Raw genomic sequence first — 23,776 nt, 5'->3', positions numbered from 1 at the left:
GCCCGCATAGACAAGTCAATTCTAAGCAAAAAGAACAAAGTGGGAGGCATCACACTACCAGACTTCAAACTATACTACAAGGCTACAGTAATCAAAACAGCACAGTAGTGGTACCAAAATGGAGCTATAGACCAATGGAACAGAACAGAGGTCTCAGAGGCAACACCACACATCTACAACCAACTGATCTTTGACAAACCTGACAAAAACAAGCAATGGGGAAACGATTCCCTGTTTAATAAATGGTGTTGGGAAAACTGGCTAGCCATGTGGAGAAAGCAGAAACTGGACCCCTTCCTGACACCTTACACTAAAATTAACTCCAGATGGATTAAAGACTTAAACATAAGACCTAACACCATAAAAACCCTAGAAGAAAATCTAGGTAAAACCATTCAGGACATAGGTGTAGGCAAGGACTTCATGACCAAAACACCAAAAGCATTGGCAACAAAAGCCAAAATAGACAAATGGGACCTAATCAAACTCCACAGCTTCTGCACAGCAAAAGAAACAGTCATTAGAGTGAATCGGCAACTAACAGAATGGGAAAAAATTTTTGTAATCTACCCATCTGACAAAGGACTGATATCCAGAATCTACAAAGAACTAAAACAGATTTACAAGAAAAAAACAAACAAGCCCATTCAAAAGTGGGCGAAGGATATGAACAGACACTTTACAAAAGAAGACATACATGAGGCCAACAAACATATGAAAAAATGCTCATCATCACTGGACATTAGAGAAATGCAAATCAAAACTACATTGAGATACCATCTCACGCCAGTTAGAATGGCGATCATTAAAAAATCTGGAGACAACAGATGCTGGAGAGGATGTGGAGAAGTAGGAACACTTTTACACTGTTGGTGGTAGTGCAAATTAGTTCAACCATTGTGGAAGACAGTGTGGCAATTCCTCAAGGACCTGGAAATAGAATTTCCATTTGACCCAGCAATCCCATTACTGGGTATATATCCAAAGAATTATAAATCATTCTACTATAAGGACACATGCACAAGAATGTTCATTGCAGCACTGTTTACAATAGCAAAGACCTGGAACCAACCCAAATGTCCATGGATGATAGACCAGGCAGGGAAAATGTGGCACATATACACCACGGAATTTACAAATTTACAAATTTGTAAATTTTTTATGCAGCCATAAAAAATGATGAGTTTGTGTCCTTTGTAGGGACATGGATGAACCTGGAAACCATCATTCTCAGCAAACTGACACAAGAACAGAAAATCAAACATCGCATGTTCTCACTCATAGGTGGGTGTTGAACAATGAGAACACATGGACACAGGGAGGGGAGTATCACACACTGGGGTCTGTGGAGGGGAAATAGGGGAGGGACAGGAGGGTGGGGAGTTGGGGAGTGATAGCATGGGGAGAAATGCCAGATATAGGTGATGGGGAGGAAGGCAGCAAATCACACTGCCATGTGTGTACCTATGCAACAATCTTACATGTTCTTCACATGTACCCCAAAACCTAAAATGCAATAAAAATAAAATAAAATAAAATGAAACAGTAAAATAAATAAATAAATAAAAATAAACAGGATTCACTGATACCTCTACAAAAGACAGTTCTTAAAACTGCTGTGCTTATAGATATTTCAAAGACAATAGGTTGCTCACATTTGTAAATATTCATTAATAATGAGAAAAGATATGAGGACATGTTGTATATTCTAATTTAAGAGAGATTTTCTTTATGGCTAAAATGTTGCAAAAACATTCTGAAATATACATCCACAATACTCCTAATGAACTCATATATCTTGGTGACCTTTTCACTGGGAAATGCTATGAGGACTACATTCTCATAACATTCTTTTCCACGTGGAAGATGAAAGCCCTCACAGTATTTCCCACAGGAGAAACGTAGTCCTCCTGGTATCTTCCAAGGAGAAAGATATCCCTCCTAGTATCTCCCACAGGAGATATGATAAACAGCAAAAAATGATTCTCACATGGGTAACAGTGACTGTCTAAAAATATAGACTTAACCATGATGTTAGGTCTCTTTAGGTCAGACCTAAAGAGAATTATAATGTTTTATGATTTCTTACTTTAAAAATAAACAAACCTCTCCCTATCTTTCTTCCATCTCTTTCACTTTGTCCTCAACTAAGATAGGTCAGATGATTGACAAACAATTCCAAGATTGGCTTGTCCATTCAATTCCCCTTAACATGAACTTGATGCTCCAGAAATATTTGCTGTGGAAGGGTCCCCTGGAAAGGCTCAGGGCATGGAGGAAGCCTGACTCCTAGAGTTCCCTGACTTCTGAATGCCAACAAGATGCTGGGTGGTGGCTTCTTGCTGAATAAGATATAGATAAGGGATTTATATACAGGTATAGGGATAGATCATCTAACTCCCCTAGAGAAATTTTTTAACTGTGTATTGTCAGTGGGGACAATAGCACCCCAAAGGAATGAAAACTGGTTCTTCTGGAGGCATGTAAAAAAAATCTTACTCCTTTTATGTATAAAGTACAGATATACAAACAATGCATCAATAGGTATGCAGTATATATGCGGTATTAAAATTTAATGGGAAGAGTCAACTGGGGGGAAAAAACCCTGAAAAGTTTAGGAGAGGGTGCATAACAATGGGAAAAAAAGACTGAGAAACATGCCACAAACCCACCTTCAGGCAGGAACAGTGATTCCGACTGTTTTCTGCAGTGCTTTTTAAACTGTTTTATATTGTTTTAAAAATAATTTATCATATGCTAATTATAAGGTAATTAAATATGAGGAAAGAGCTGTCTTCCCAGATATGAATACCCTCTCTTGAAAAGTGCTAAAATCCTTAGGATAGGAATTATTTATTTTCTTCAAGAATTCCACTATGCTCCTGACTGAATTCCATTCCTGGAATAGTTATGGTGTCACATGAAACACATTATCAGGCAACAGTTCAACAAAGAAAGCAGAGAAGGCTATGCTCAGAAGAGCTGATGGCTGCACGTGCTGTGTTTTGCAATCTATTTCTTAGTAAAAGAACTTTTGCTTTGGTTTTATTTTCTTTTCATAACTCATATAAGAAGTAGGAGAATGAAGAGATATGGACATGATTTGTAGCCCTCACAAACAAAAACAGGTCACCAACTTTAATATGCAAGGGGAATCCCTGCCCATGAGGTTTCCCAAAAGTTGGTGCAAGTGTTTGAAAGGTTGAAATGTGCCACATGCCACTATTATTACCCCAACTGCTCCTAAGGCCAGTGTCCTGGGCAAAGATTCAGCCAGGGCATGCATTCCATTTTCTTTGGCAAGCACCACTCCCAGGTTGGAAGCATTCAAACAAAATGAATCTGTCAGATAAAAGTGATTTTACTACCTGCACGTCCTCAAGAGCAGGAGCCTGGCAGTGGCCTCCCCGGGTCATCATGAGCCGGATCAAGCGCCAGAGAACTGAAGACGAGAGAAGGCACACGCTGCCTACAACCCAGACGTCTTTCCTTCTGAGTGTGAAGTCCATTCTCTGGGAGCAGCTGTGGGATGTCGCTTGGCTTATATGCTCCTTCCCTGCCTTGATCTAGCACCAGCACTTCCCAAGCAGTGTCACCCTTTGCTCTGCCCTGAGGAGTGGGTGTCACCAAATTATAGAGGTTCTTGCAGAGTCCTGCCAATGCAATGATGTCTCCAGTTACGTGATCAGCAAATTATCCGCCTCTTTAAAAGGAAAAATATGACAGCCTCGTGTGACAGATCTGAAACAGGTGTAGGGGCGTTGGGAGACCTGCTGGCAACAATTTACACCGTGAATGCGCATTTGTTCCCAGTTCAAGGACAATTAGCACGACTGTATCTGGCATCTGCTGGTTGCCAAGGCTGGGCCACCGCCAGGGAGATTTCTCCTGGCCTTACAGGGTGAGGAGAAACACAACTCTAAAAATCACAAAACCTCTGCCCTCAGCCTTGTTATTTTGAGATCTAAGTTATAGTCATTATGGATGGTGCCGATGGTACAATTTCACAGCAGTTGGTCAGGAAATTCCATCTGGTGTTAAATCCACCAACTGCAATCAAAAAAGGGAGATCCATACTTTACTCCAACCCACCCTGTCCCTCTGCACATCCTGTTAATAAATATTTTGCTTTGCTTGGTATTGGGAGCATTTGTGCTGGCCATTTAAACACTCCAGCGGCTGTGGGTCCTGAGTCTGCTGGGGACATTCTTGTTTCTATCCCCACAGCTTTGGGATACCCCTTGGTTAGGATATGGAAGAACTTAAGCCAGGTTTTAAGAAGGAATTATTCCCTATGAAGGAAGGCTTCTAGATACAAATCAACAAGGGTTAGGATAAATTCAGAAATGATTTACTTAGAGGTCCTCTAGGCGCAGATGTGGAATGGTGGGCCACACTGACATATTTGTGTAGAGTGAGCATTCACAACCTGTGTCCTACTTTTGTACTTGGGACCATGCCTTTTGGGTGGAGGATAGGGGTGAACAGGAAGGTGGAGAAAGCCAAGGGACCAGGAGGTGAGCACAGACAACCCCAGGCCTCATAAGCAGGGATAGGGGCAGTAAACAGAGGAAAGCAGTGAGAAGCACACAGAGCTGAATGGTCGGCTGAGAATATTACCGGGCACGTTTTTGTTTCATTAAGCAAGTAGAGGGGTGTGAGGGTGTATGTGAGAGAGAGAGATCCTATCAAACATTCAAGTAAATCTGAGGGAAATACAATATGAGGGCTATTTACTATATAGATAACAGAAAACTGACAAAAGAAAAAACCTTAGTACAAAAACAACACTAATTACAGTAATGAGGTCTGTTCATCATTTATAACCTAATGGTACAGACACAGTAGCCATCGAGCTCATCACTCATATGAGTCAGACCAATTTGGTTTTGTAAATTTTACTTGATTTCGACACCACACCACGTATGTATATTTAGACCTAGTTTATTATGACATATGGTTATCCGCTGAAAACTTAGAATTTCACACAATACATAGAACTTGGGTGACTTTGAACAGCCTTTGGAAATAATAGAATGAGAAAAGTTGCTAGAAAACAGAAGAAAAAGAAAAGTAGGAAAAACAGGCCACACAGAGTAGCTCATGCCTATAATTCCAGCGCTCTGGGAAGCCAAGGCAGGGGGATCACTTCAGCCCAGGAGTTCAAGGCCAGCCTGAGCAACATAAGGAGACCCTGTCTCTGCAAAAAAAATACAAAAGTAGCCATGGGTGGTGGTGCCTGCCTAGTCCCAGCTACTCCGGAGACTGAGGCAGGAGGATCACTTGAGCCAGGGAGGTCAAGGCTGCAGTGAGCCAAGAGCACACCACTGCACTCCAGCCTGGGTGACAGAGTGAGACCCTGTCTCAAAAAAGGAAAAAAAAAAATAAAAATAAAAATAAAAAGAATAAGAAAAAGAAAAGAACTCAAGTAGAAAAAAGAAAAATACACAATGAAGTATTTCATAAACTCAACAAAACATAGAGGAAAAGAAAGAAGACCGTTAAAAATCAGTTCAGTGGAGGAAATATTAAAAAAATAGAAAATCTGATTAAGAGCAGGAAAACACAAAGAATCAGAGTTTCATCAAACTATTTTGTTTATGTAAATATAAAATTAAATATAAGTGGTTTATGTAAAATTCTTCCCCTATTGGGACCGGAGAGTGATTCCAGACACTAAAGAAACTGCACTGCAAGCTTCCAGAACAAAGCTTTCATGTCACCATGTCACCAGAGTCTGAAATTCAGAGTCAATTCTATCCAGCGCACCACAGCACATGTTTCTACTATGATTAGCCATGCTAATCTTCTGAAAGAGAAAAGGGATGAGAGAGAAAGGGGAATAGGTGGAGAAAATTGACAAGCATTTTTTTATAGTCCCTGGAGGGAAGAGACTGGCATTTTAAAGATTTATTGCTACTCCAGCAGAAGATGAAGACGTGTTAATCTTGCTCTGTCTGCATACCTGAAGACATCTGAGCTGCTGGAATGCCCTTCTCCACCCACCCACTGCCAAGCCTGCTGGCTGCCCTGGCACCCACCAACTGGGCAGGCTGGGGCTCCAGGCCATGGAAAGGAGAACCCTGTGCCTCCGACACGTGCGCCTATCCATTCTCCACATGGACGGAGAGAGACAGGGAAATTTATTGCAGACATCTCCAGGCCCTTCACTATTTACAAGTAAGAAACTGAATGGGACACATGGAGCTCCTAGTGACTCCTTCCCACCTTCCGCAGGCTGTCAACTGCAGGACCCAAGCCAGGAGGCCCAAGTTACAGAAGGGATATGAGACTTACTACAAAGGACATTCTCTGAGGGTTTCTAGGTGTTAAATAACAGTCTTAGTTTTTCCTTCAAAAACATCCTAAAAACATTTAACTTCCAAATCATCCACTTCTGGATGCAGTTGGCTATCAAAAAGTAATATCCCTACATATATTTATGTTCCAACTTAGCACTATCTCATTCTTTTATTTATCTTCAGAAACAGGGTCTTGCTCTGTTGTCCACACTGGGGTGCAGTGGTGTGATCATAGCTCACCGCAGCCTTGAACTCCTAGGCTCAAGCAATCCTCCTGCCTCAGCCTCCCAAGTAGCTGGGACTACAGATGTGTGCCACTATGCCTGGCTATTTTATTTGTATTTTTTATTTTTGTAGAAATAGAGGTCTCACTATGTCACCTGGGCTGGTCTCAAACCCTGGGCCTGCAGTGATTCTCCTGCCTCAGCCTCCCAAGGTGCTGGGATTACAGATATGAGCCATGCACCCAGCCTATCTTACTCTTGAAAGTGTTTCCCATTTCTAAAAATTGTGTCACAGAAGCTGGAGAAAAACAGTACCTGAAAGATAATAAAATTCATATAAACTATTACAGTTAGTTGATGATTTCAAAGTTATCCAAGAAGAATATTTTGTCTTCTCTGTCCTGCCGAAATTAATAAACAGAAAAAAGTATCCTGTTTGTTTGTACCACTAAGGACCCTAATGAGAAAGTCATGTCCCACTTAATTTTGCCTGTGGATATTTCTTCTTGGTCTATATTGAACTCATGGGGAAAGCAGGGGTCTCAAAAAAATCTGTTTCAATCTGATTCATTTATTCTCTCCAGCACATTTTGTCATTTCTTATTCACTTACAGTAAAAAGCCTCCCAGACCTTTGTTATACAATATTTCTATCTCATTGTCTGTCGCATTGTTAGAAATGCCCTTCCTACCTGAATAGTGCTTTTTAGAACAGTAGCTGGGCAAAGAAGGATGTTTTCCAAACCTCCCTGATAAGAATCACTTGCTCTGATTATCGAAAATAATGATTCCCAGCCCTCAACCAGAATTCACTTAAATAGATCTGTTTGTTCCAAAAACACTTTGGTGCCTACTTGTTCCCATTACCGGGAAAGCAACTGAGAAAACATGAACAAATAACACAAGGTCCCAACCTGGAGGAGCCTTGTCTAGAGAAAGGTGATTCACATGTTCAAAACCACTGCATGTGCTGGAATGAAGGCATGGGCTAAATGCTTGTTGCTCCCACCGGGCAAGGAGCCAATGGATGATGGGCCGGAACTGACTGGGCCAAGGCAGGGGAGGGAATTGATGCTGCTGCTAACACATATGAAATGCTTACTCTAGTGACAGATACTAGGCTGAGTGCTTTACAGACGTGCTGCTGCTAACACATATGAAATGCTTACGCTAGTGACAGACACTAGGCTGAGTGCTTTACAGATGTGATCACACTTAATTTTCACAACTGCTATTATCTCACTAGTTCAGATGTGGCAAGCCCTTGGTTAAATTAATATTTTGCCCAAGAACAAGCAGCTGCACTGAGTTCAGAGCTCTTGTTCTCCACAGAGGAGGACACAGCCCCACAGTCGTGCCATCAGCAACTCTTTCCTGTCCCATCTCTGAACTTCACTATCAACAGCTCTGCCATCTGCCTCGTGAGGAACTCAAGGTCTGGAGGAAATGAGAAACTTCTTTTGCAGAACAGTTGTGCCTCTTACAGCACTTTTCTGAATTTCAAGCCCAGATCCATCATTTTAAAGGATTCTTCTTCCTTTCCAGAAGCTGGCTGTATAACTCTGAAGCCACTAACCATAATGTGAAGTAGATTGCAGGCAGAAATGCAGTTTCAAAGGCCTAATTATTTACCAGACGCAATTGCATAGTTGGTACACACAATTCTCAGTGAAGCAAAATTGAATGGTGTCTATTCATAGACTTTCCTTAATTCTACTCAATTTGGAAAGGGTTGCTGCACTGCTCCACGACATAAGAAAAGATAAGGTAGAATGAATACTTTTTAGGAGATTAAACTAGCACATGATTACCTCACTCTGTTCAGATCTTGAATCCTGGTCCTCAGAATTTTCTCCCAGAAAACACTTCACTTTCTCCACGTCTTCCCTGCACTGAAAAAAGGCCATTTTCTCCAGCTGGTTGCTGTTGTAACACGTGTTGAATTCTTCCAGCCTCTTCACTTTTAACATCTTAGTGGTGAGTCCGATTAAGCTTCTGTCTGGAGTGTGGCTTTCGTCTCCCTCTGTCTCCGATTTATAAATCAAGACACAACTGTGACTCTTCAGTGCTTCTTTTTCTTGACTGCAGAGAAGGGAAACACGGAAATTCTCATCACTTATTCACATATTTGACTTCCTGGGAAAATGAACAGTGAGAATTTGCAAGTCTCTCCTGTTTAAACTGGAGAGTGGATCCAAAAATGAGGAGAGAAATGCTAATATTCATATCGAGTTTCCAACATTGGAGCTTTAAAAGAAAAATGTTTTTTTCACTTTAAAACTACAAAAGTGAATAGTAAGAAGCAATGCTGAGTTTCACTGGGTGACGAAACTGCTCATCATTGCATAAAATAAGCTGTGGATCAAGTGGCCAGTTTAAATGTAAAATACAAAGTATCTTTGGGTTTAATTGGAACCGCAGGTTTTGCAGCCCCGTGGGAAGGGCTTATCGCAGAAGGGGTCTCTCCTGCTTCCCCGGTCTCCCTCTTCAGAGGGATCTCCCCCAAATGAGTCCCTTTCCAGATCTCTTCTGTACCTACGTCTTAACCTGTGCGGTGTTTGTGACAGAAACGTGTTTCCTTACGGTCCTCTCTCGTGGGCAGCATACCCAGATACCTTTCTTTGCATCTGCATTAACAGCTATGTACTGAGGAATTCAGAGTCCTTTCACTTTTCTTAAAATACTTTCTTTACAAATGAAGCAATGCAAAATACATAATATGCCTTGATATTGGAGCATATACGCATGTCTATATGTACACATCACTTGATTGCATAGAGAGGCAGGGAGAGGGAGAGAGGAAAGATTTTAATTTGTGCTAGTTCCGCATGGCTGACTACGGACGCCCCCTGGTGGAGACTTTTTGAAAAGCTCCTCTACGAGCATTTTCTCACCTTAAAAACCGTATTGTAATTCTCACCACAAAACTTAATATTTTGTTCTCTCACCTCCTATAGTAAAATGATACTCTTGGGTTCCAAAGTATTTAAAATTCACTGTTCTAAAAGTTACACTTATCCACATAAAGAGCTTACATTCAAACAAATAAAAATGCAAATATTAATACCATTATCCAGAGCTCTACAGATACATTACAGATCATTCCCAGCATTCTTTCAAATTGCCCTGAAAAAAATTATTAAAATAAGGAAACAAATGCATGGCTATTTCTAAAGCAAACTATGACTAAAATGCTATGGCTAATTACAGATGAAACTCAAGTTGGATCAGGAAGCCACATAAAATTAATGTATTAAAACAAAAGCTTAGGTTTAAGACACAATAATTTGCAAAGAAATATTAAACATTAAGCTCTACCTGAATTTTGTTACAATTTGTTATTGAAGACAACTTAGAAAAAAGGGAAGGAGATTTGGGAGGTTGTAGCAATAAACAAAAATAATTACCACTGATAGAACATCGAAGACCTTCAGCCACTCCAAGTGCAGAGCATACATTCCAGAAGGTAAAGAGAAATTTCACGGAATTCAAACTGACTATGGAGGTCTCTGGTAAAAGTTTTGACTCTGAGTCATATAAATCTTCTGAAAAGGCAAGTGTTCACTATGAGAGGAAGTATCTTCTCTCTCAAATGCCACTTTGAGCCCCTGTTTAAATTAATATGGCCCTTGATCTCAGGTTGCTCAGCTGTTGCCTTCTTAGTCAGATGGGGAAGAATATTAATTTTAGACACCAGGCTTTTCAAGGGCGATGCCTCCATTTCAGAGGTCAGGTAAGGAGAGGACGAACTGGGAGCCCTGGATGAAATATCACCTTGACCTTTCCCTCCTATCAGTGTGGCAATACTCTCGGATTTACAAAGCTAGATTTGTCCTCGGCCATCATCTGCCCGGCCCCTCTGCCCCTTTCAGACTCAGGATTATTTAAGTGCTCGTTAAATTTTCCCCAGTCGGGAAAATTCCAGGCATGGAAACTCCACAGCCACCTCTGTTTGCCCGTCTTACGCTTTGAGCATATCCAACTGCAATACAGAAGACCTTCTGAAAGCAGTTAGCAAGTTTAATTTTCTCAGTTCTTAAAGATGTGTGCAATGTCTCCAACCATTTATAGCTCTAGGGAAAGGTTAAAGGCACAGGCACCCAGGAAACAGAAATGAATTTTTCATAAATTCTCCTTAAGCAACACTGGGACTTTCCCCGTAGTTTTTTACACAGACCAAGAAAGGGGAGTTTCAACCTGCCTGCCCCGCTCTCACAGAAATGCATGCCTATTCATTGAAGTGGCATAAAAAACTTGATTGCCCAGGGGCTGGACTTCGTACTCTAGACAACTCTGCAATTTTTCAGGATCCGGACAATTGTCACCTCTCATTTGGAGCCTGTGCCAGCCCCTCTATGCCACATTGTAACACCAGCCTCTACGGCTCTTCTGCTTCTTTAAAAAAAAAAAATCCTTATTTTTAATTCAGATTAATGCATTCCATGTGAAATAAAAATACACATTTTTCCATTTTATGTAGTACTAATGACTTACAGCAAAATCTTTTTAAAAACAGAAAACGTTTGTTATTTTTCAGATTAGAGAGCTTTGTTCTTCAGGAAAAGTAATGAAGTGGAACTATAAATTTGTGAGAGATAAATTATCTGACAAAATCATTATATAAAGACTAAGCTGATTTGAGGTCACCAATTTTGTTAGTATAATTAAATTGTGTAAAAGTACTGATAAGGTGACAAATGCTTTGCCAGAAGCAAACTGTGTGTGGGCTGCTGCTGATCTAACCACATCCTCCACCCAGACCACCACCACACAAAATCAGTCTTTCCATCTCCTTGGCTCCAGCAAACCAACCACAGGCTCGAGTGAGCCAGAGGCCAGGAGAATCTGCTCCTTTGCTTATTCTTTTGTAATAAACTTTTCCTTTTAGAGTAGTTCAGAGAGTTTCCCTTGCCCTGCACCCCAAATCCTCTGTTTTTCACATCTTACCTTGGTCTGGTATACTTGTCACAATTAATGAACCACAGTGAACACTATTATTACATAAACTCAATACTTCGATTGTTGTTGGTTCCCCCCCACCTCAAATGCCCCTTTTCTGTTCCAGAATCCCATGCAGGATTCCAAATTACATTTAGAATCAGGATTTATGATAGATTGGGTAAGAGATGTGAAAGAAAGATGGTAGACACCTTTGCAAATTTTCTCCCGAGCACTTGAAAGACAGAGTGAACATTAACTGAGATGGAGAAGGCCGTGGGAGGGCGACCCTGGAGGGGAATGGTCAGGCATGCAGTCTTTGGCAAGCCCATTAAACATTCAAGTTGAATAGGCTGTGGAGATAGAGATCTGAGTTCAGGGGAGGGGTGCAGGCTGGAGATAAGAATTTGGAAGTCATCCACATATAGATGTTTCTATGCACAATATCCATTCAATACATATTTGATTAATTACTAGACAGAATGATCTTTAATTGTGTCTACTTGCCCTAAAAAACAAGTCAATTAAAAGAATCCATGCTACTTGTCCTCTAAAATTAGTGACAGTTGTCTGGTTCTGCTACATCACACTGTTCCCAGCTTTTGATGGCAGAGAGGACAAGCTCACTGCTGGTACAACATTTGACCACAAAAAAACTGGTTATACATTCACACTCATTCTGGTCTATTGGACTAGCCTCAGGACCCTAAGCCTGTACCCGTAACATATTCTGTACGCTTAAAGATGCTCTTACACCTGGAAAAATTCATTAGCAAGGAATATGAGCAGGCCCGGTAATACTTTTCTGGTATTTCCATGTTTTGGAGTTATACATCTTTAAAAAAAAAAAAAAAAAAAACTAACATCAGGAAAATAGCACCCTACAGAGCAACAGAAAAGAATCCCTTGATTCGTTTCAAGGGACATTTCCATTAGCTGAGTAAGAGACTGCGCTGTCAAAGGAGCCACAGGAAGAAACATCGTCGCAGCTCTTGTCTGCTGGTTGGCATTGAAACCCACCTGGACTGCACTGAGAGTTTTCGTTTCCACACAGCATTCTGAATGTTTCCAGAACACGGTCTCTTGAATGTTTACACACAAAAGTGGAGCAACAACACAAATACCAAAACCCAAATAAGAAGCTACTGCATCCGTTATCCACATTACAATAGAACTTCCTCACTTTCAAAAAGCACCGCTGAATACGACCCATAAAAGCAAAGATTGATAAATTGCAGTTCTTCAAAATTCAAAACATTTGGCTTTGAAAAGGCACTATTAGGAAAATAAAAAGACACTATTATGAAAATTAGAAGACCGGCTACAGATGTGTAGAAAATACTGTGAAGTCACATATTTGACAAAGGTCTGTGTCCAGCACATATAATAAACTCTTACAACTTAATAATAGGATGACAAAACATTCCAGTTTTTTAAATGGACAAAAGATTTCAACAGACATCACCAAAGAAGATATAAAAATGGTTAATAAGCACATGAAAACAATGCTGAACACCAGTCATCAGGGAGATGCAAATTAAAACCGCAATGAAACATCATTTCACACCCACTAGGACAGCTGTAATAATCATGAAAAAATAATGAGAGAGAAGCTGGATGTGGTGGCTCACACCTGTAATCCTGGAACTTTGGGAGGCCAAGGCGGAAGAATCACTTAAGCCCAGGAGTTTGAGACCAGCCTGGGCAACATAGCGAGACCCCATCTCTACCAAAAAAAAAAAAAAAAAAACACAGAGAAAAGCAAGTGTTGGCAAGGATGTGGAAAAACTGCAACTCTCACCAAATACGTTGAAGGGAATGTAAAATGGTACAGATGTTTTATAAGAGAGGTTGACAGTTTCTTAAAAAGTTATTTCCCATATGACCTAGAAATTCTTCTCCTAGGTATCTACCCAAGAGAAATGAAAACATATGAACACAGAAAACATGGAACATGAATGTTCACAGCAGCATTATTCACAACAGCCGAAAATTGAAAACAACCAAAACGTCCATCAGATGGTTTGGGGACTCGGAAAAGATAATGTAGTATACCCATACAAATGGAATACTACTCAGTAATTAATAGCAATGAAATACTGGTATCTACTACAACATGAATGAGCAAAAACATTGTGTTAATTGAAAAAAAAAAAAAAATCCGGAAACATAGACCACAGACTGTATGATTCCATTTGTATAAAGTGCCCAGAAAAGGCAAATCTATAGACACAGAAAGCAGACTGGTGGTTGCCTGGGGCTGGGTGCAGGAATGGGGATAAACTGTAAACAGAATCTTACCAGATGACGTGTTGTAGTGATGACTGTACAACTCATTAAGTTTCTTAAAACAGCGTAGAATTGTGCATTTCTGATGGGTGAATTTTATAATATGTAAATTATACTTCAATAGAGTCATTAAGAAAAAAGAAAACCCAATAATACAATTAATAAAAAGTAAGGTTGTTAAAAGGAGAGAAAAAAAACTGAATACTTTATGGCCATCTGTCCCCAGTGACCAAGGCTGGATTCCAGGGAAACATAAATTATATTCCACATTTGCCAGGTCACCTAGGGCCAAAGAAACAGAAATGGTGAGCAGGAGACAGGACTCTTATACTTTTCTTCTCCTGGCATAAATATCACATAATGTAAGATTTTGTAATTAATAGAAAAATTAATCGTAATTTTAAAATTTCTCTCTTATTTTCTGCTTGGAGATAGGATATTTTGAGCAAGAAAGATAATGTTATGGAATATTCAGTTTTATTTACAGGAAAGTTTGATATTAGACCATTAAAATGTCTAAATGACAGCAATTAGCTAAGTATTTTGAAATTTAAAAATGAAAAGAAAATAGGCTTTAAAAATTAGATAAAATATGTATTGTATCATTTAAAAATTAATATTTTTCAGAAATATTCAATACTGTTTCATTTGTTACCTCTATAGTGGCTGTATAAATTGTTCCTTTAATTATATCCCTTAAACTTTCTTATAAATATCATTAAGTTGAGGTATTGTTTAGAAAACAACACGTGTAATATTTCAATGGGAACAAAGTACATTATGCAAAACTACTCATAAATTCATAGATAACTTTAATATTGTTTTTATTAAATACTTTTCCTTCCTCACACAGTTTTTAAAATTTCAAACCTACATAGAATTTGCAAGCATAGTACAATGAATACCTATACATCCTTCACCCACATTCACCAAATGTGTTTTCCCTGTTTGTTCTCTCTCTCTTTTGCAGGTAAGTTGTATATCTCATGAAACTTTACCCCTATATGAATTGGTATATGTTTCTTGAGAAAAAAGACACTTTCTCACATAACAGAACCTACTCAAAAATCATATAGTGCATTTAATCACCATGTCTTTTTAGTCTTTTATCTATTTAGGAAATAGTCATTCCGTCTTTTTAATTTAATTTTATTTGAAACAGGGTCTCACTCTGTCACCTGTGCTGGAGTGCAGTGGCATGAACACAGCTCACTGCAGCCTTGACCTTGGCTCAAGGGATCCTCCTGCCTCAGCCCCCCAAGTAACTGGGACTATAGGCAGGCACCACCACGCTGGGCTAAGTTTTGTATTTTTTGTGAAGATAAGCCTTCCTAGCCTCTCTTTTTTTTAATCCTTCATGACATTGATATTTTTGGAGTCTTCAGACAAATTGATTCATAAAACATCTCTCAATTCTAATTTCTGTTTAAAAAATTATGAGATCACACTCACATTAATATGCTTCTATTGTGTCTTTGTTCTTGGAGCCAGGTTATGCCTGAGTATGAAAACTACAGAAGTGACACTGTATCTTCCTCAGAACATCACAAAAGGTGGCAATATGATGTCAGTTTGTGCTATTATTTGTGATATCAAATTTGGTGATCTGATTAAGGTTGTGTCCGCCAGACTTCTCAAATGTAAAATTAACCCTTTTATTTGTGTGATTGATAAGTAACTTGTGGGAATTTGTAGGTATCATGTTCCCCAACACCGCATCACCCAATGTTTCTTAGTATCTATTCTTGAGAATCAGTGATCACCACGGTGACTGTGAAATGATTTTCTAATTCTACCACTTCTTCTATACTTATTAATTGGTATTCTTTTATAAAGAAGAGCTTTCCGTCCCCATCCTGAACCTTGCTCTTTTTAGTATCAGGTTGAGCTCATGGCCTTTCAGATTTATATCTTTGCCATTTATTTTTAAAAATCAGTAGAGATGGGTTTTCACCATGTTGGCCAGGCTGGTCTTGAATTCCTGACCTCAGGTGATCCACTCACCTCGGCCTCCCGAAGTGCTGGGATTATAGGTGTGAGCCACCGTGCCTAGCCTCATGGCCTTTTAAAAATGGATATACATGCCCTACATTCTTTATTTTGATGCTCTAATTGTCTAAGAATGGCCAGTGGAAGTACCTTTGAGCTAGCTCCTATGTACTTTTGACGTCATTATTATTTTTTGACTTCTTCATTACTTTCTATACTGTTTTCATCCTATTTCTGAATTCTGCCATTTCTTCAAGGAGCCCTCCTTCCTCTTAAGTAGAATGGTATTTAGAAATCAAGCCCTGGGCACCAGCAGTGTTTTTTCTACTGGAGTGTCACTGCTCCTAGACACTTCAGAGGATAGAGCAAGAAAATATAATTGTTTAAAAACATTATGAGTTCACACTCATATTAATATATTTCTAATTCCAACCCAACATCACAGGATTCTTTCCACCCTTTCCCCATACCACATATGTAATCCCTTCCTGCTGATTCTTTAAGCCTAAAAATTTTAAACATGAGAAAACACAAAATAAAATGCTGGCTACAAGGTAAAATTCCTGCTTCTGTTGTGACTATCCATCCTAAACAATTGAGGAAAGTCTAAGGATGTTCATTTCCAATATTTAAAAATCCCACGCTACAGCGTGAGTCATCATTTTCTAGTTTTAGGAACTGGAGGAAGAATATGTTTATATTTACATTCTTGGGAATGCTTTCCTACCTTCTAAATTGGAAGTGGATTTCAGAGCTAGAATAAGCTTATGATAGTAACAAGGCATGAAATTACAGAAGTGCAAAGTCCAAGTCATGCTCTTCTGAACAAATGTTGGCCTGCTTGTCCGAAGAGGGTAAGGTTGAGGGGAGAAATTTTCCACACGGAAAAACACTGCCATACGGCGTGCATTAATGGCTGATGGGCAGTTTGGTGAAAACACACACTCTCAGAGGTATTTTTTTTTATTTAAAAATTGTATTTTTAGGTAGAAAATAAATTGAGCTATTATGTAATGGCAGCTTTTATTTTCTATGTCCGAAAATAGTGAAGATTCTGGGGTGCAAAAGGACCACGGCAGCTTGTAAAATGGTAAAAGGCATTATAAGCCCCAGTTAGTATATGGAAAACATCTTCAGGGTGAATGAAGCCTGGGAGGGAGAAGGCAGATTGGCAGGCTTGTACACTTCTGGTTAAAATGCATATTGCTCTAATTTTTAGGGAAGGGAACTTGGCCATGCCCTTTGACCCTGCAATTGAATTGCATTTTTAAGAATTTTACCTCAAGGAAATACAGTTGTACACAAAATATTATCTCTGAAGTTATCATCATAACATTTGTTATATACAGAACACTGAAAAAGAACCTAAATACAAAAGTTGGTAAAATAGATAGGGTACTACCATTAAAAAAATACTAGGCTTCTATTAGTCATGTGTCAATGTTATTGTTAGGGGAAAAAGGGCAGATCAGGGCACAGTAGATGCAATAGGATCCGAATTTTAACTGAAAAAAGATGCAGTGTCAATACATAGCAGATGAATGATAATACAGAGATCCATAGCTAAATAGATAAGATTGCTGCACCAAATATGGGTTTGTGCTTTCCTAATCATATACCTCCTTCTTAATTTTAAAAAAAATTGTCAAAATAAATTTCCCAGCCTAGTGGGAAAGTCCTGGGCCTTGGAGACAGCCTAGGCTTCGGTTCAAGCTCTACTAGCTGCGTCTTCCTGAGCCTCAGTGTTTCCTATTTGTTAAGTGAGAATAACAACATTTACCTATGGGGTTGTTGAGGGGTAAAACATGAGATAAAAATGCTTCATGCGTCAGAGAGACTTAATAAATGACAGCCTTTATGGTTATCATTGGTAATATTATTGCTATTGATGTTACCAAATGTCATAAGAAATGAAAGATTATTGGCTGAAAAATTTAGAGCCAAGATTCTAAGGAGGAAAAACATTCCGGAGTAGCTCAGTTTTCTTCATCAACAGTGTAACATCACTTACTGTTATTGCACACCAGGGCCTCAGCAGTTGCAAAATGCAGTCACAGTAACTTAAAATATTTTATTTTATCAGGACATATACATTAAATATATATTACATATGTATATATGAAAATACATATTTTTGATAATATACAAATGTTACATAAGTATACATGAACATGATAGGTAAGATATATGACAATAAAAGATATATATATATATATCTTTTATTGGAAGATATATATATGGAAAGTATATAAAACCATAAATACTATTTAATAAATAGTTATAAAAGCAATACTCATAAAGCCACCACCAGGTTAAGAATCCCCAAATTCCAAAATCCCATCCTTTTGCCCTTCCCAAGCTAACCACTAATCTGAAACTTTTCAATAATTTCCTTGATTTTCCTTACAGTTGTACCACTTACATGTGCACTCTAAACGTATAGCTTTGTTTTGGCAGTTTTCATTTGTTTGTATTCACACTGTATTATGTTCTTAGTTTTTCCTCCAATCAAAACTGTCTTTGATCCATCATATTGTTGTATATAGTGTGTATAGATGTCTCTGTAGTTTTCATTACTATGTCATATTTTGTTGTATGAATATTATAAAATATATGTCTATTCACTGACGGACATTCGGCTGTTTTCCATTTGGGGCTGCTATGAAGACCAACGTGCAGGCATGAAGTACATGCACTTAAATGTATATACCAATTTACACTCCCACCTCTAATAATTCTCCTGTTGCTCTAGAGCTTGAAGATTTAGTTTTTGCTAATCTAGTGGGTGTAATATCATTTTTAAATTTAAATTGCATTTCTCTGATTACTAGAGTTGAAGAGTTTCTTTTTTGTTGCTATTTTTAGAGATGGAGTCTCACTCTGTCACCCAGGCTGGAGTGCCATGGCACATAGCTCACCGTAGCCTTGAATTCCTGGGCTCAAGTGATCCTCCCACTTCAGCCTTCCAAGTAGCTAGGACCACAGGTGCACACCACCACGCTAAGCTAATTTTTTTAATTTTTTTTGTAGAGATGGGGGTCTTGCTTTCTTGCCTAGGTTTGTCTTCAACTTCTGAGTTCAAGTGACCCTCCTGCCTTGACCTCCCAAACTGCTGAGATCACAGGCATAAACCACAGGACCAGCCAAGATTTTCTCAAATGCATTATTTGGTCACTTGGTCTCTGCTTTTTATGAAGTACATATTTATGTTCTTTACTCACTTTTAATTAAATTTTCTACTTTTTTGTGTGTGTGTCTTTTTGTTTTCTTTTTGTGGAGAACAGGGTCTCGATATATTGCCCAAGCAGGTCTTGAACTCCTGGGCTCAAGTCATCCTCCTGCCTCTGCCTCCCTAAGAGCTGGGATTACAGGTGTGAGCCACAGGGCCCGGCAATTTTCTACTATTTTCTTATCATTATGTAGGGCTTACTCTACAACCTACACACTGTGTTTGACAGTAATGTGTGTTTCAGATGCCTTCTCCCTCTCTGTGCGATGTATTTTCACTCTTTCTTGTAGTATCTTCTGATAAATAAACAGATTTTCATTTTCATGTAGTAAGATGTATTCAATTTTTCCTTTTATGGTTAGTGCATTATTTTTTAAAAAGAAACCTTTCCCTCATCAATGATATTTTTACCATTTAACATGATAGTGGTGCTGGTTTGAGGCAAAAAAAAAAAAAAAAAAAAAATCATCATGTTAAAAGGATAACTTTCTCTATTTTACTAGATTTTTTTTTAAATCAGGGATTAAAGTAGACTTCTACCAAAAGTCACTTCACATTCCACTTTGTAAGATATAGAGAACTGATCTTTCCAATAATTTGACAATACAGTTGGCCCTTCATTTCCACATGTTCTGCACCCACTCATTCAACCAACTGTGCATCAAAAATTTGGGAAAAAATAAGAAACAGCAGTAGAGTAACAAAAAATAATACAAATAAAAAAGGAACACAGTAAACATTTACATTGTATTAAGTATCACAAGTAATCTAGGGATGATTTAAAATATGAGAGTATATGCATAGGTTATAAAAAGCAATACAAGTAGGTCGGGCGCGGTGGCTCAAGCCTGTAATCCTAGCACTTTGGGAGTCCGAGGCGGGTGGATCACAAGGTCAAGAGATCGAGACCACCCTGGTCAACAATGGTGAAACCCCGTCTCTACTAAAAAATACAAAAAATCAGCTGGGCATGGTGGCGCGTGCCTGTAATCCCAGCTACTCAGGAGGCTGAGGCAGGAGAATTGCCTGAACCCAGGAGGCGGAGGTTGCGGTGAGCCGAGATTGCACCATTGCACTCCAGCCTGGGTAACAAGAGTAAAACTCCGTCTCAAAAAAATAAATAAATAAATAAATAAAATAAAAATAACAAAATTTTAAAAAAAAAAGCAATACAAGTAAAAAAGCAATACAGTATAACTACTTATATAGCATTTACATTGTATTAGGTATCATAAGTAATCTAGAGATGATTTAAACTATATGGGACTATGTGCAAAGTTTTATTATAAAGTTTTATTACAAGTTTTCTTATGAAGGAGACACACAGGGTGAGTGAGGGGCAGGCGGGTCCCAGACATAGAGTTTCCATCCCCTCTCCTTGCAGAGTCCAGGTGTACCACCCTCCCAGCACATTAGCATGTTCACAACCAGGAAGCTCCACAGAGCTTCTGTGTCCAGAGCTTTTACTGAAGTTTCATTATGTAGGCCTGACTGATTAAATCATTGACCAAGCAATCAAATTCCATTTCTAGCCCCAGGGAGTGGTCTGGTCCCAAGTTCCAACCTTAGGGAGCCACTAGGAGTTGCTTCATTAGCATTACAAAGGCACTCCTAGCACTCAGGAAATCCCACAGGATTTGAAGATCTGTGCCAGGAGCCGGGGAGAAAGGCTAAATATACTCCTTTTTATACTACGAGTATCAATGGAAAGTCACTTAAAACTAGTAAGAGTTCACAAAAAAGCCAAGTATGAAAGAAATTAACAAAGTGTCAAGGCATTTCTTTTATATAAAGGGCAGTAAGAGAGTAAATAAAAGGTTCTACTTAGAATGGCAAGAAAATATATAAAATGTGTTAGAATAAACAATAAGATATGTGGCACAGGTTCCAGAAGATGTAGCGGAAAGACAAGAAGAGAAAGGAACATGAGGCTGGGTTAGGGGAGAGTAATCACAGTAGGAAGAATAGATGACCATAGGACTAACTTTGAGGATGCTGACTAAAGATGGCAGGGATGTGAGTCATGTGGGATTAACTGGACTCAACTGTCCAGCATACCTTATGTATGAAAATGAGGGTGCAAGACGATGCCTAAATGTTCGCTAATACTAGGACGCTTATAAAATACCTGCTCGTAGGCACTGCAGCCAAGCTGACTGATTACTGACAGAAGGTCTATCTGAGTCACCACTGAATCTATCCCCCCCATTCTGACTCTGGGGAAGGAAGACAGAGAAGATGGTTACACACTTAAAAGTAAACCACTGAGGCCACCTGCAGACAATTCAACAGTGAGGTATTAAAGGAGAAAATGGAAGCCTAGGTTTCTGCTTTACATTAATGTCATCTCCAGGGACCTTATAATATATGAGTTTAAATTTATTTGTATTTATGGTGATCTGAAAAGAAAGTTTAAACATGGTTGGCAAAGCAATAGAAGAGGAGGGGTGATTTTTGAAAGTATGTTTTTTCATTTATTTTTCTATCATCGCCACCTAGTGGAGAAAACCCTGAACTTCAGACAGAGGGGGCTAAGGTTCAGGAAAAAAAGAATATAGGACCTACTGGGTACCAGGCACTATACTACTTTCACGCTGACAAGTTCATTTAATTCTCACAACAGACTGTGGGGTAGACATTCTTATTCCTCCTTTAGATTTGGAAACTGAGTCTGAGAAGTTATGTAGTTTTTCTCAAGGTCACACTATGGACAACTCAAAACCCGGTTTCTTGAAGGCAAGGTCTAGTGCCATTTTCACCTTATAGTTCATCCAAATAGCTCAACTTCATCCACACGTGTGGCCATGGGAGTAAAATACATACATATATATACACACATATATGTACATACACACAGAATCTTTGCTTTGTATTTCTTATATATATAATATAGATTAGTAAAGCACAAATATAAAAAGGAAATGGGATTATACTATATATATGTTTTATATCTCTTAATTTTTACTCCCATAGTACATAATAGTTTCCCATAACAATACTTTTGAAAACACGTATTAGGTAACAATAAAGTTGGACATAGAATTACATCTGTATGTAAGCATACTGTTTAATCTTGAAATACACCTTAAAAGACTAGGAAAAGGTGCTAAAATACTAACAATGATTATAAGTAAATTTTCTATAGCATGTATTTTTTTTAAAAAAAGAAATTTTAGGCCTTAGGTTTATTAAAAGAAAAGATTCGGCCAGACACGGTGGCTCACGCCTGTAATCCCAGCACTTTGGGAAGCCGAGGCGGGCGGATCACGAGATCAAAAGATCGAGACCATCCAGGCCAACATGGTGAAACCCCGTCTCTACTAAAAAAAAAAAAAAAAAATTACTGGACGTGGTGGCGTGCGCCTGTAGTTCCAGCTACTTGGGAGGCTAAGGCAGAATTGCTTGAACTCGCGAGGCGGAGGTTGCAGTGAGCCGAGATCGCGCCACCAGCCTGGCGCCTGGTGACAGAGCGAGACTCTGTTTCAAAAAATAAAAATAAAAGAAGAGATTCAAGAAACTGAAACTTCACAGTTGTCTAGTTTGTTGTCATTATTTTAAATTTTTTTTGGATGGGTTAAGAGTGATCATGTGTCCATATATTTCTATAAATGTTTAAAATCAGTGTAGTATATTTCCAAATTTAGTAACACGTTTGAAAACCTGTTTTGAGGTTGGCCCTAGAACCTGTTTTTCCAAGAATTACTTGCTTCTGTGATGTTCCTGTGATTGTCCTTCTGAGGTACAAATAAAAATAAAAGCTCAGGTGGGCGTGGTGGCTCACGCCTGTAATCCCAGCACTTTAGGAGGCTGAGGCAGGTGGATCACCTAAGGTCGAGAGTTCAAGACCAGCCTGACAAACCTGGAGAAACCGTCTCTACTAAAAAAAAAAAAAAAAAAAAAAAAACAAAATTAGCTGGGCTGGTCGCGCATGCCTGTAATCTCAGCTACTCGGAGGCTGAGGCAGGAGAATCACTTGAACCTAGGAGGCAAAGGCTGCAGTGAGCTGAGATCACATTGTTGCTCTCCAGCCTGGGCAACAAGAATGAAACTCCGAATCAATCAATCAATCAATGAAGCTTATGACCCTCTATCTTTTGCCCGATTTCAAATTATACAATGATTAACGAAATAATATTTCTTAACTCATGTTTCTCTAGCTTTTCTATTAATCTTATTTTTGAGCCTAACATTTTTAGTTAGAAAAACTCTTAACCATCAAGCCAGGTGTCCTGGCTCAGCCTGTAATCCCGATGACTACAAAGGCTGAGATGGGAGGGTCCCTGGCGCCCAGGAGTTCGAGGCTTCGGCATTGCAGCCGGGGCGACAGAACGAGTGAGATCCTCAAGCTGCTCTTGTGCAGATTAAATAAAAATTCCACTTCTGCCAAATTTCAGAAAAGTCTTCATTCTCCCTCAATTCACTTACCTCCTCTGGTTACCAAAAATGCATGTTTAAGATACATGTTTTACAACTAAATACAGAAAACCAGAAAATAAAATCACAGAACATGCTAATTCATTCAAAGATGCAGAATGCCACACTTGTTTTAATCTGATATTCTATTTCTATCCCTGTCTACGACGTAACTGCACACGGGCACCTCCCATCATTTGGTTGCTAAGGAAACAGAAGGCTCGTGTTTCCGATTTGCCACTATCACACAGCGACCCGCGAGAAGCATCTCTAGGCTCGAGGCGCGCTGTAGGTGAACCGCCCTAGGCTAAAAAGGTCAACAATTCTAAAAGGGGGCGAGGGACTTTTATTTACATTTCTCTGACCGTCACTGAGGTGAGCATTTCTTTCACC

At 39.1% G+C, this 23,776-nt stretch overlaps 1 protein-coding gene across 4 annotated transcripts in view; it reads right to left on the bottom strand.

Annotated features, from left to right (window-relative positions):
• Nucleotides 1-23,776, bottom strand: part of MYLK4 (myosin light chain kinase family member 4) — a 111,180-nt gene that overhangs the window by 82,137 nt on the left and 5,267 nt on the right. For 2 of the 4 annotated variants that reach the window (XM_032250100.1, XM_032250103.1), the window contains exon 2: nt 8,337-8,607. In XM_032250100.1, coding sequence (XP_032105991.1) covers nt 8,337-8,607 — 271 coding nt within the window. Of the gene's footprint in view, nt 1-3,368; nt 3,911-8,336; nt 8,608-9,932; nt 10,156-23,776 lie in introns of those variants that run through there. The other 2 variants (XM_032250102.1, XM_032250104.1) reach the window with 2 other exon arrangements.

Source organism: Sapajus apella, unplaced genomic scaffold (genome assembly GCF_009761245.1).
Source record: "Sapajus apella isolate SASKATOON/1434 unplaced genomic scaffold, GSC_monkey_1.0 scaffold70, whole genome shotgun sequence".
Taxonomy (NCBI): domain Eukaryota; kingdom Metazoa; phylum Chordata; class Mammalia; order Primates; family Cebidae; genus Sapajus; species Sapajus apella.
This window is presented reverse-complemented; position numbering and strand designations above follow the sequence as displayed.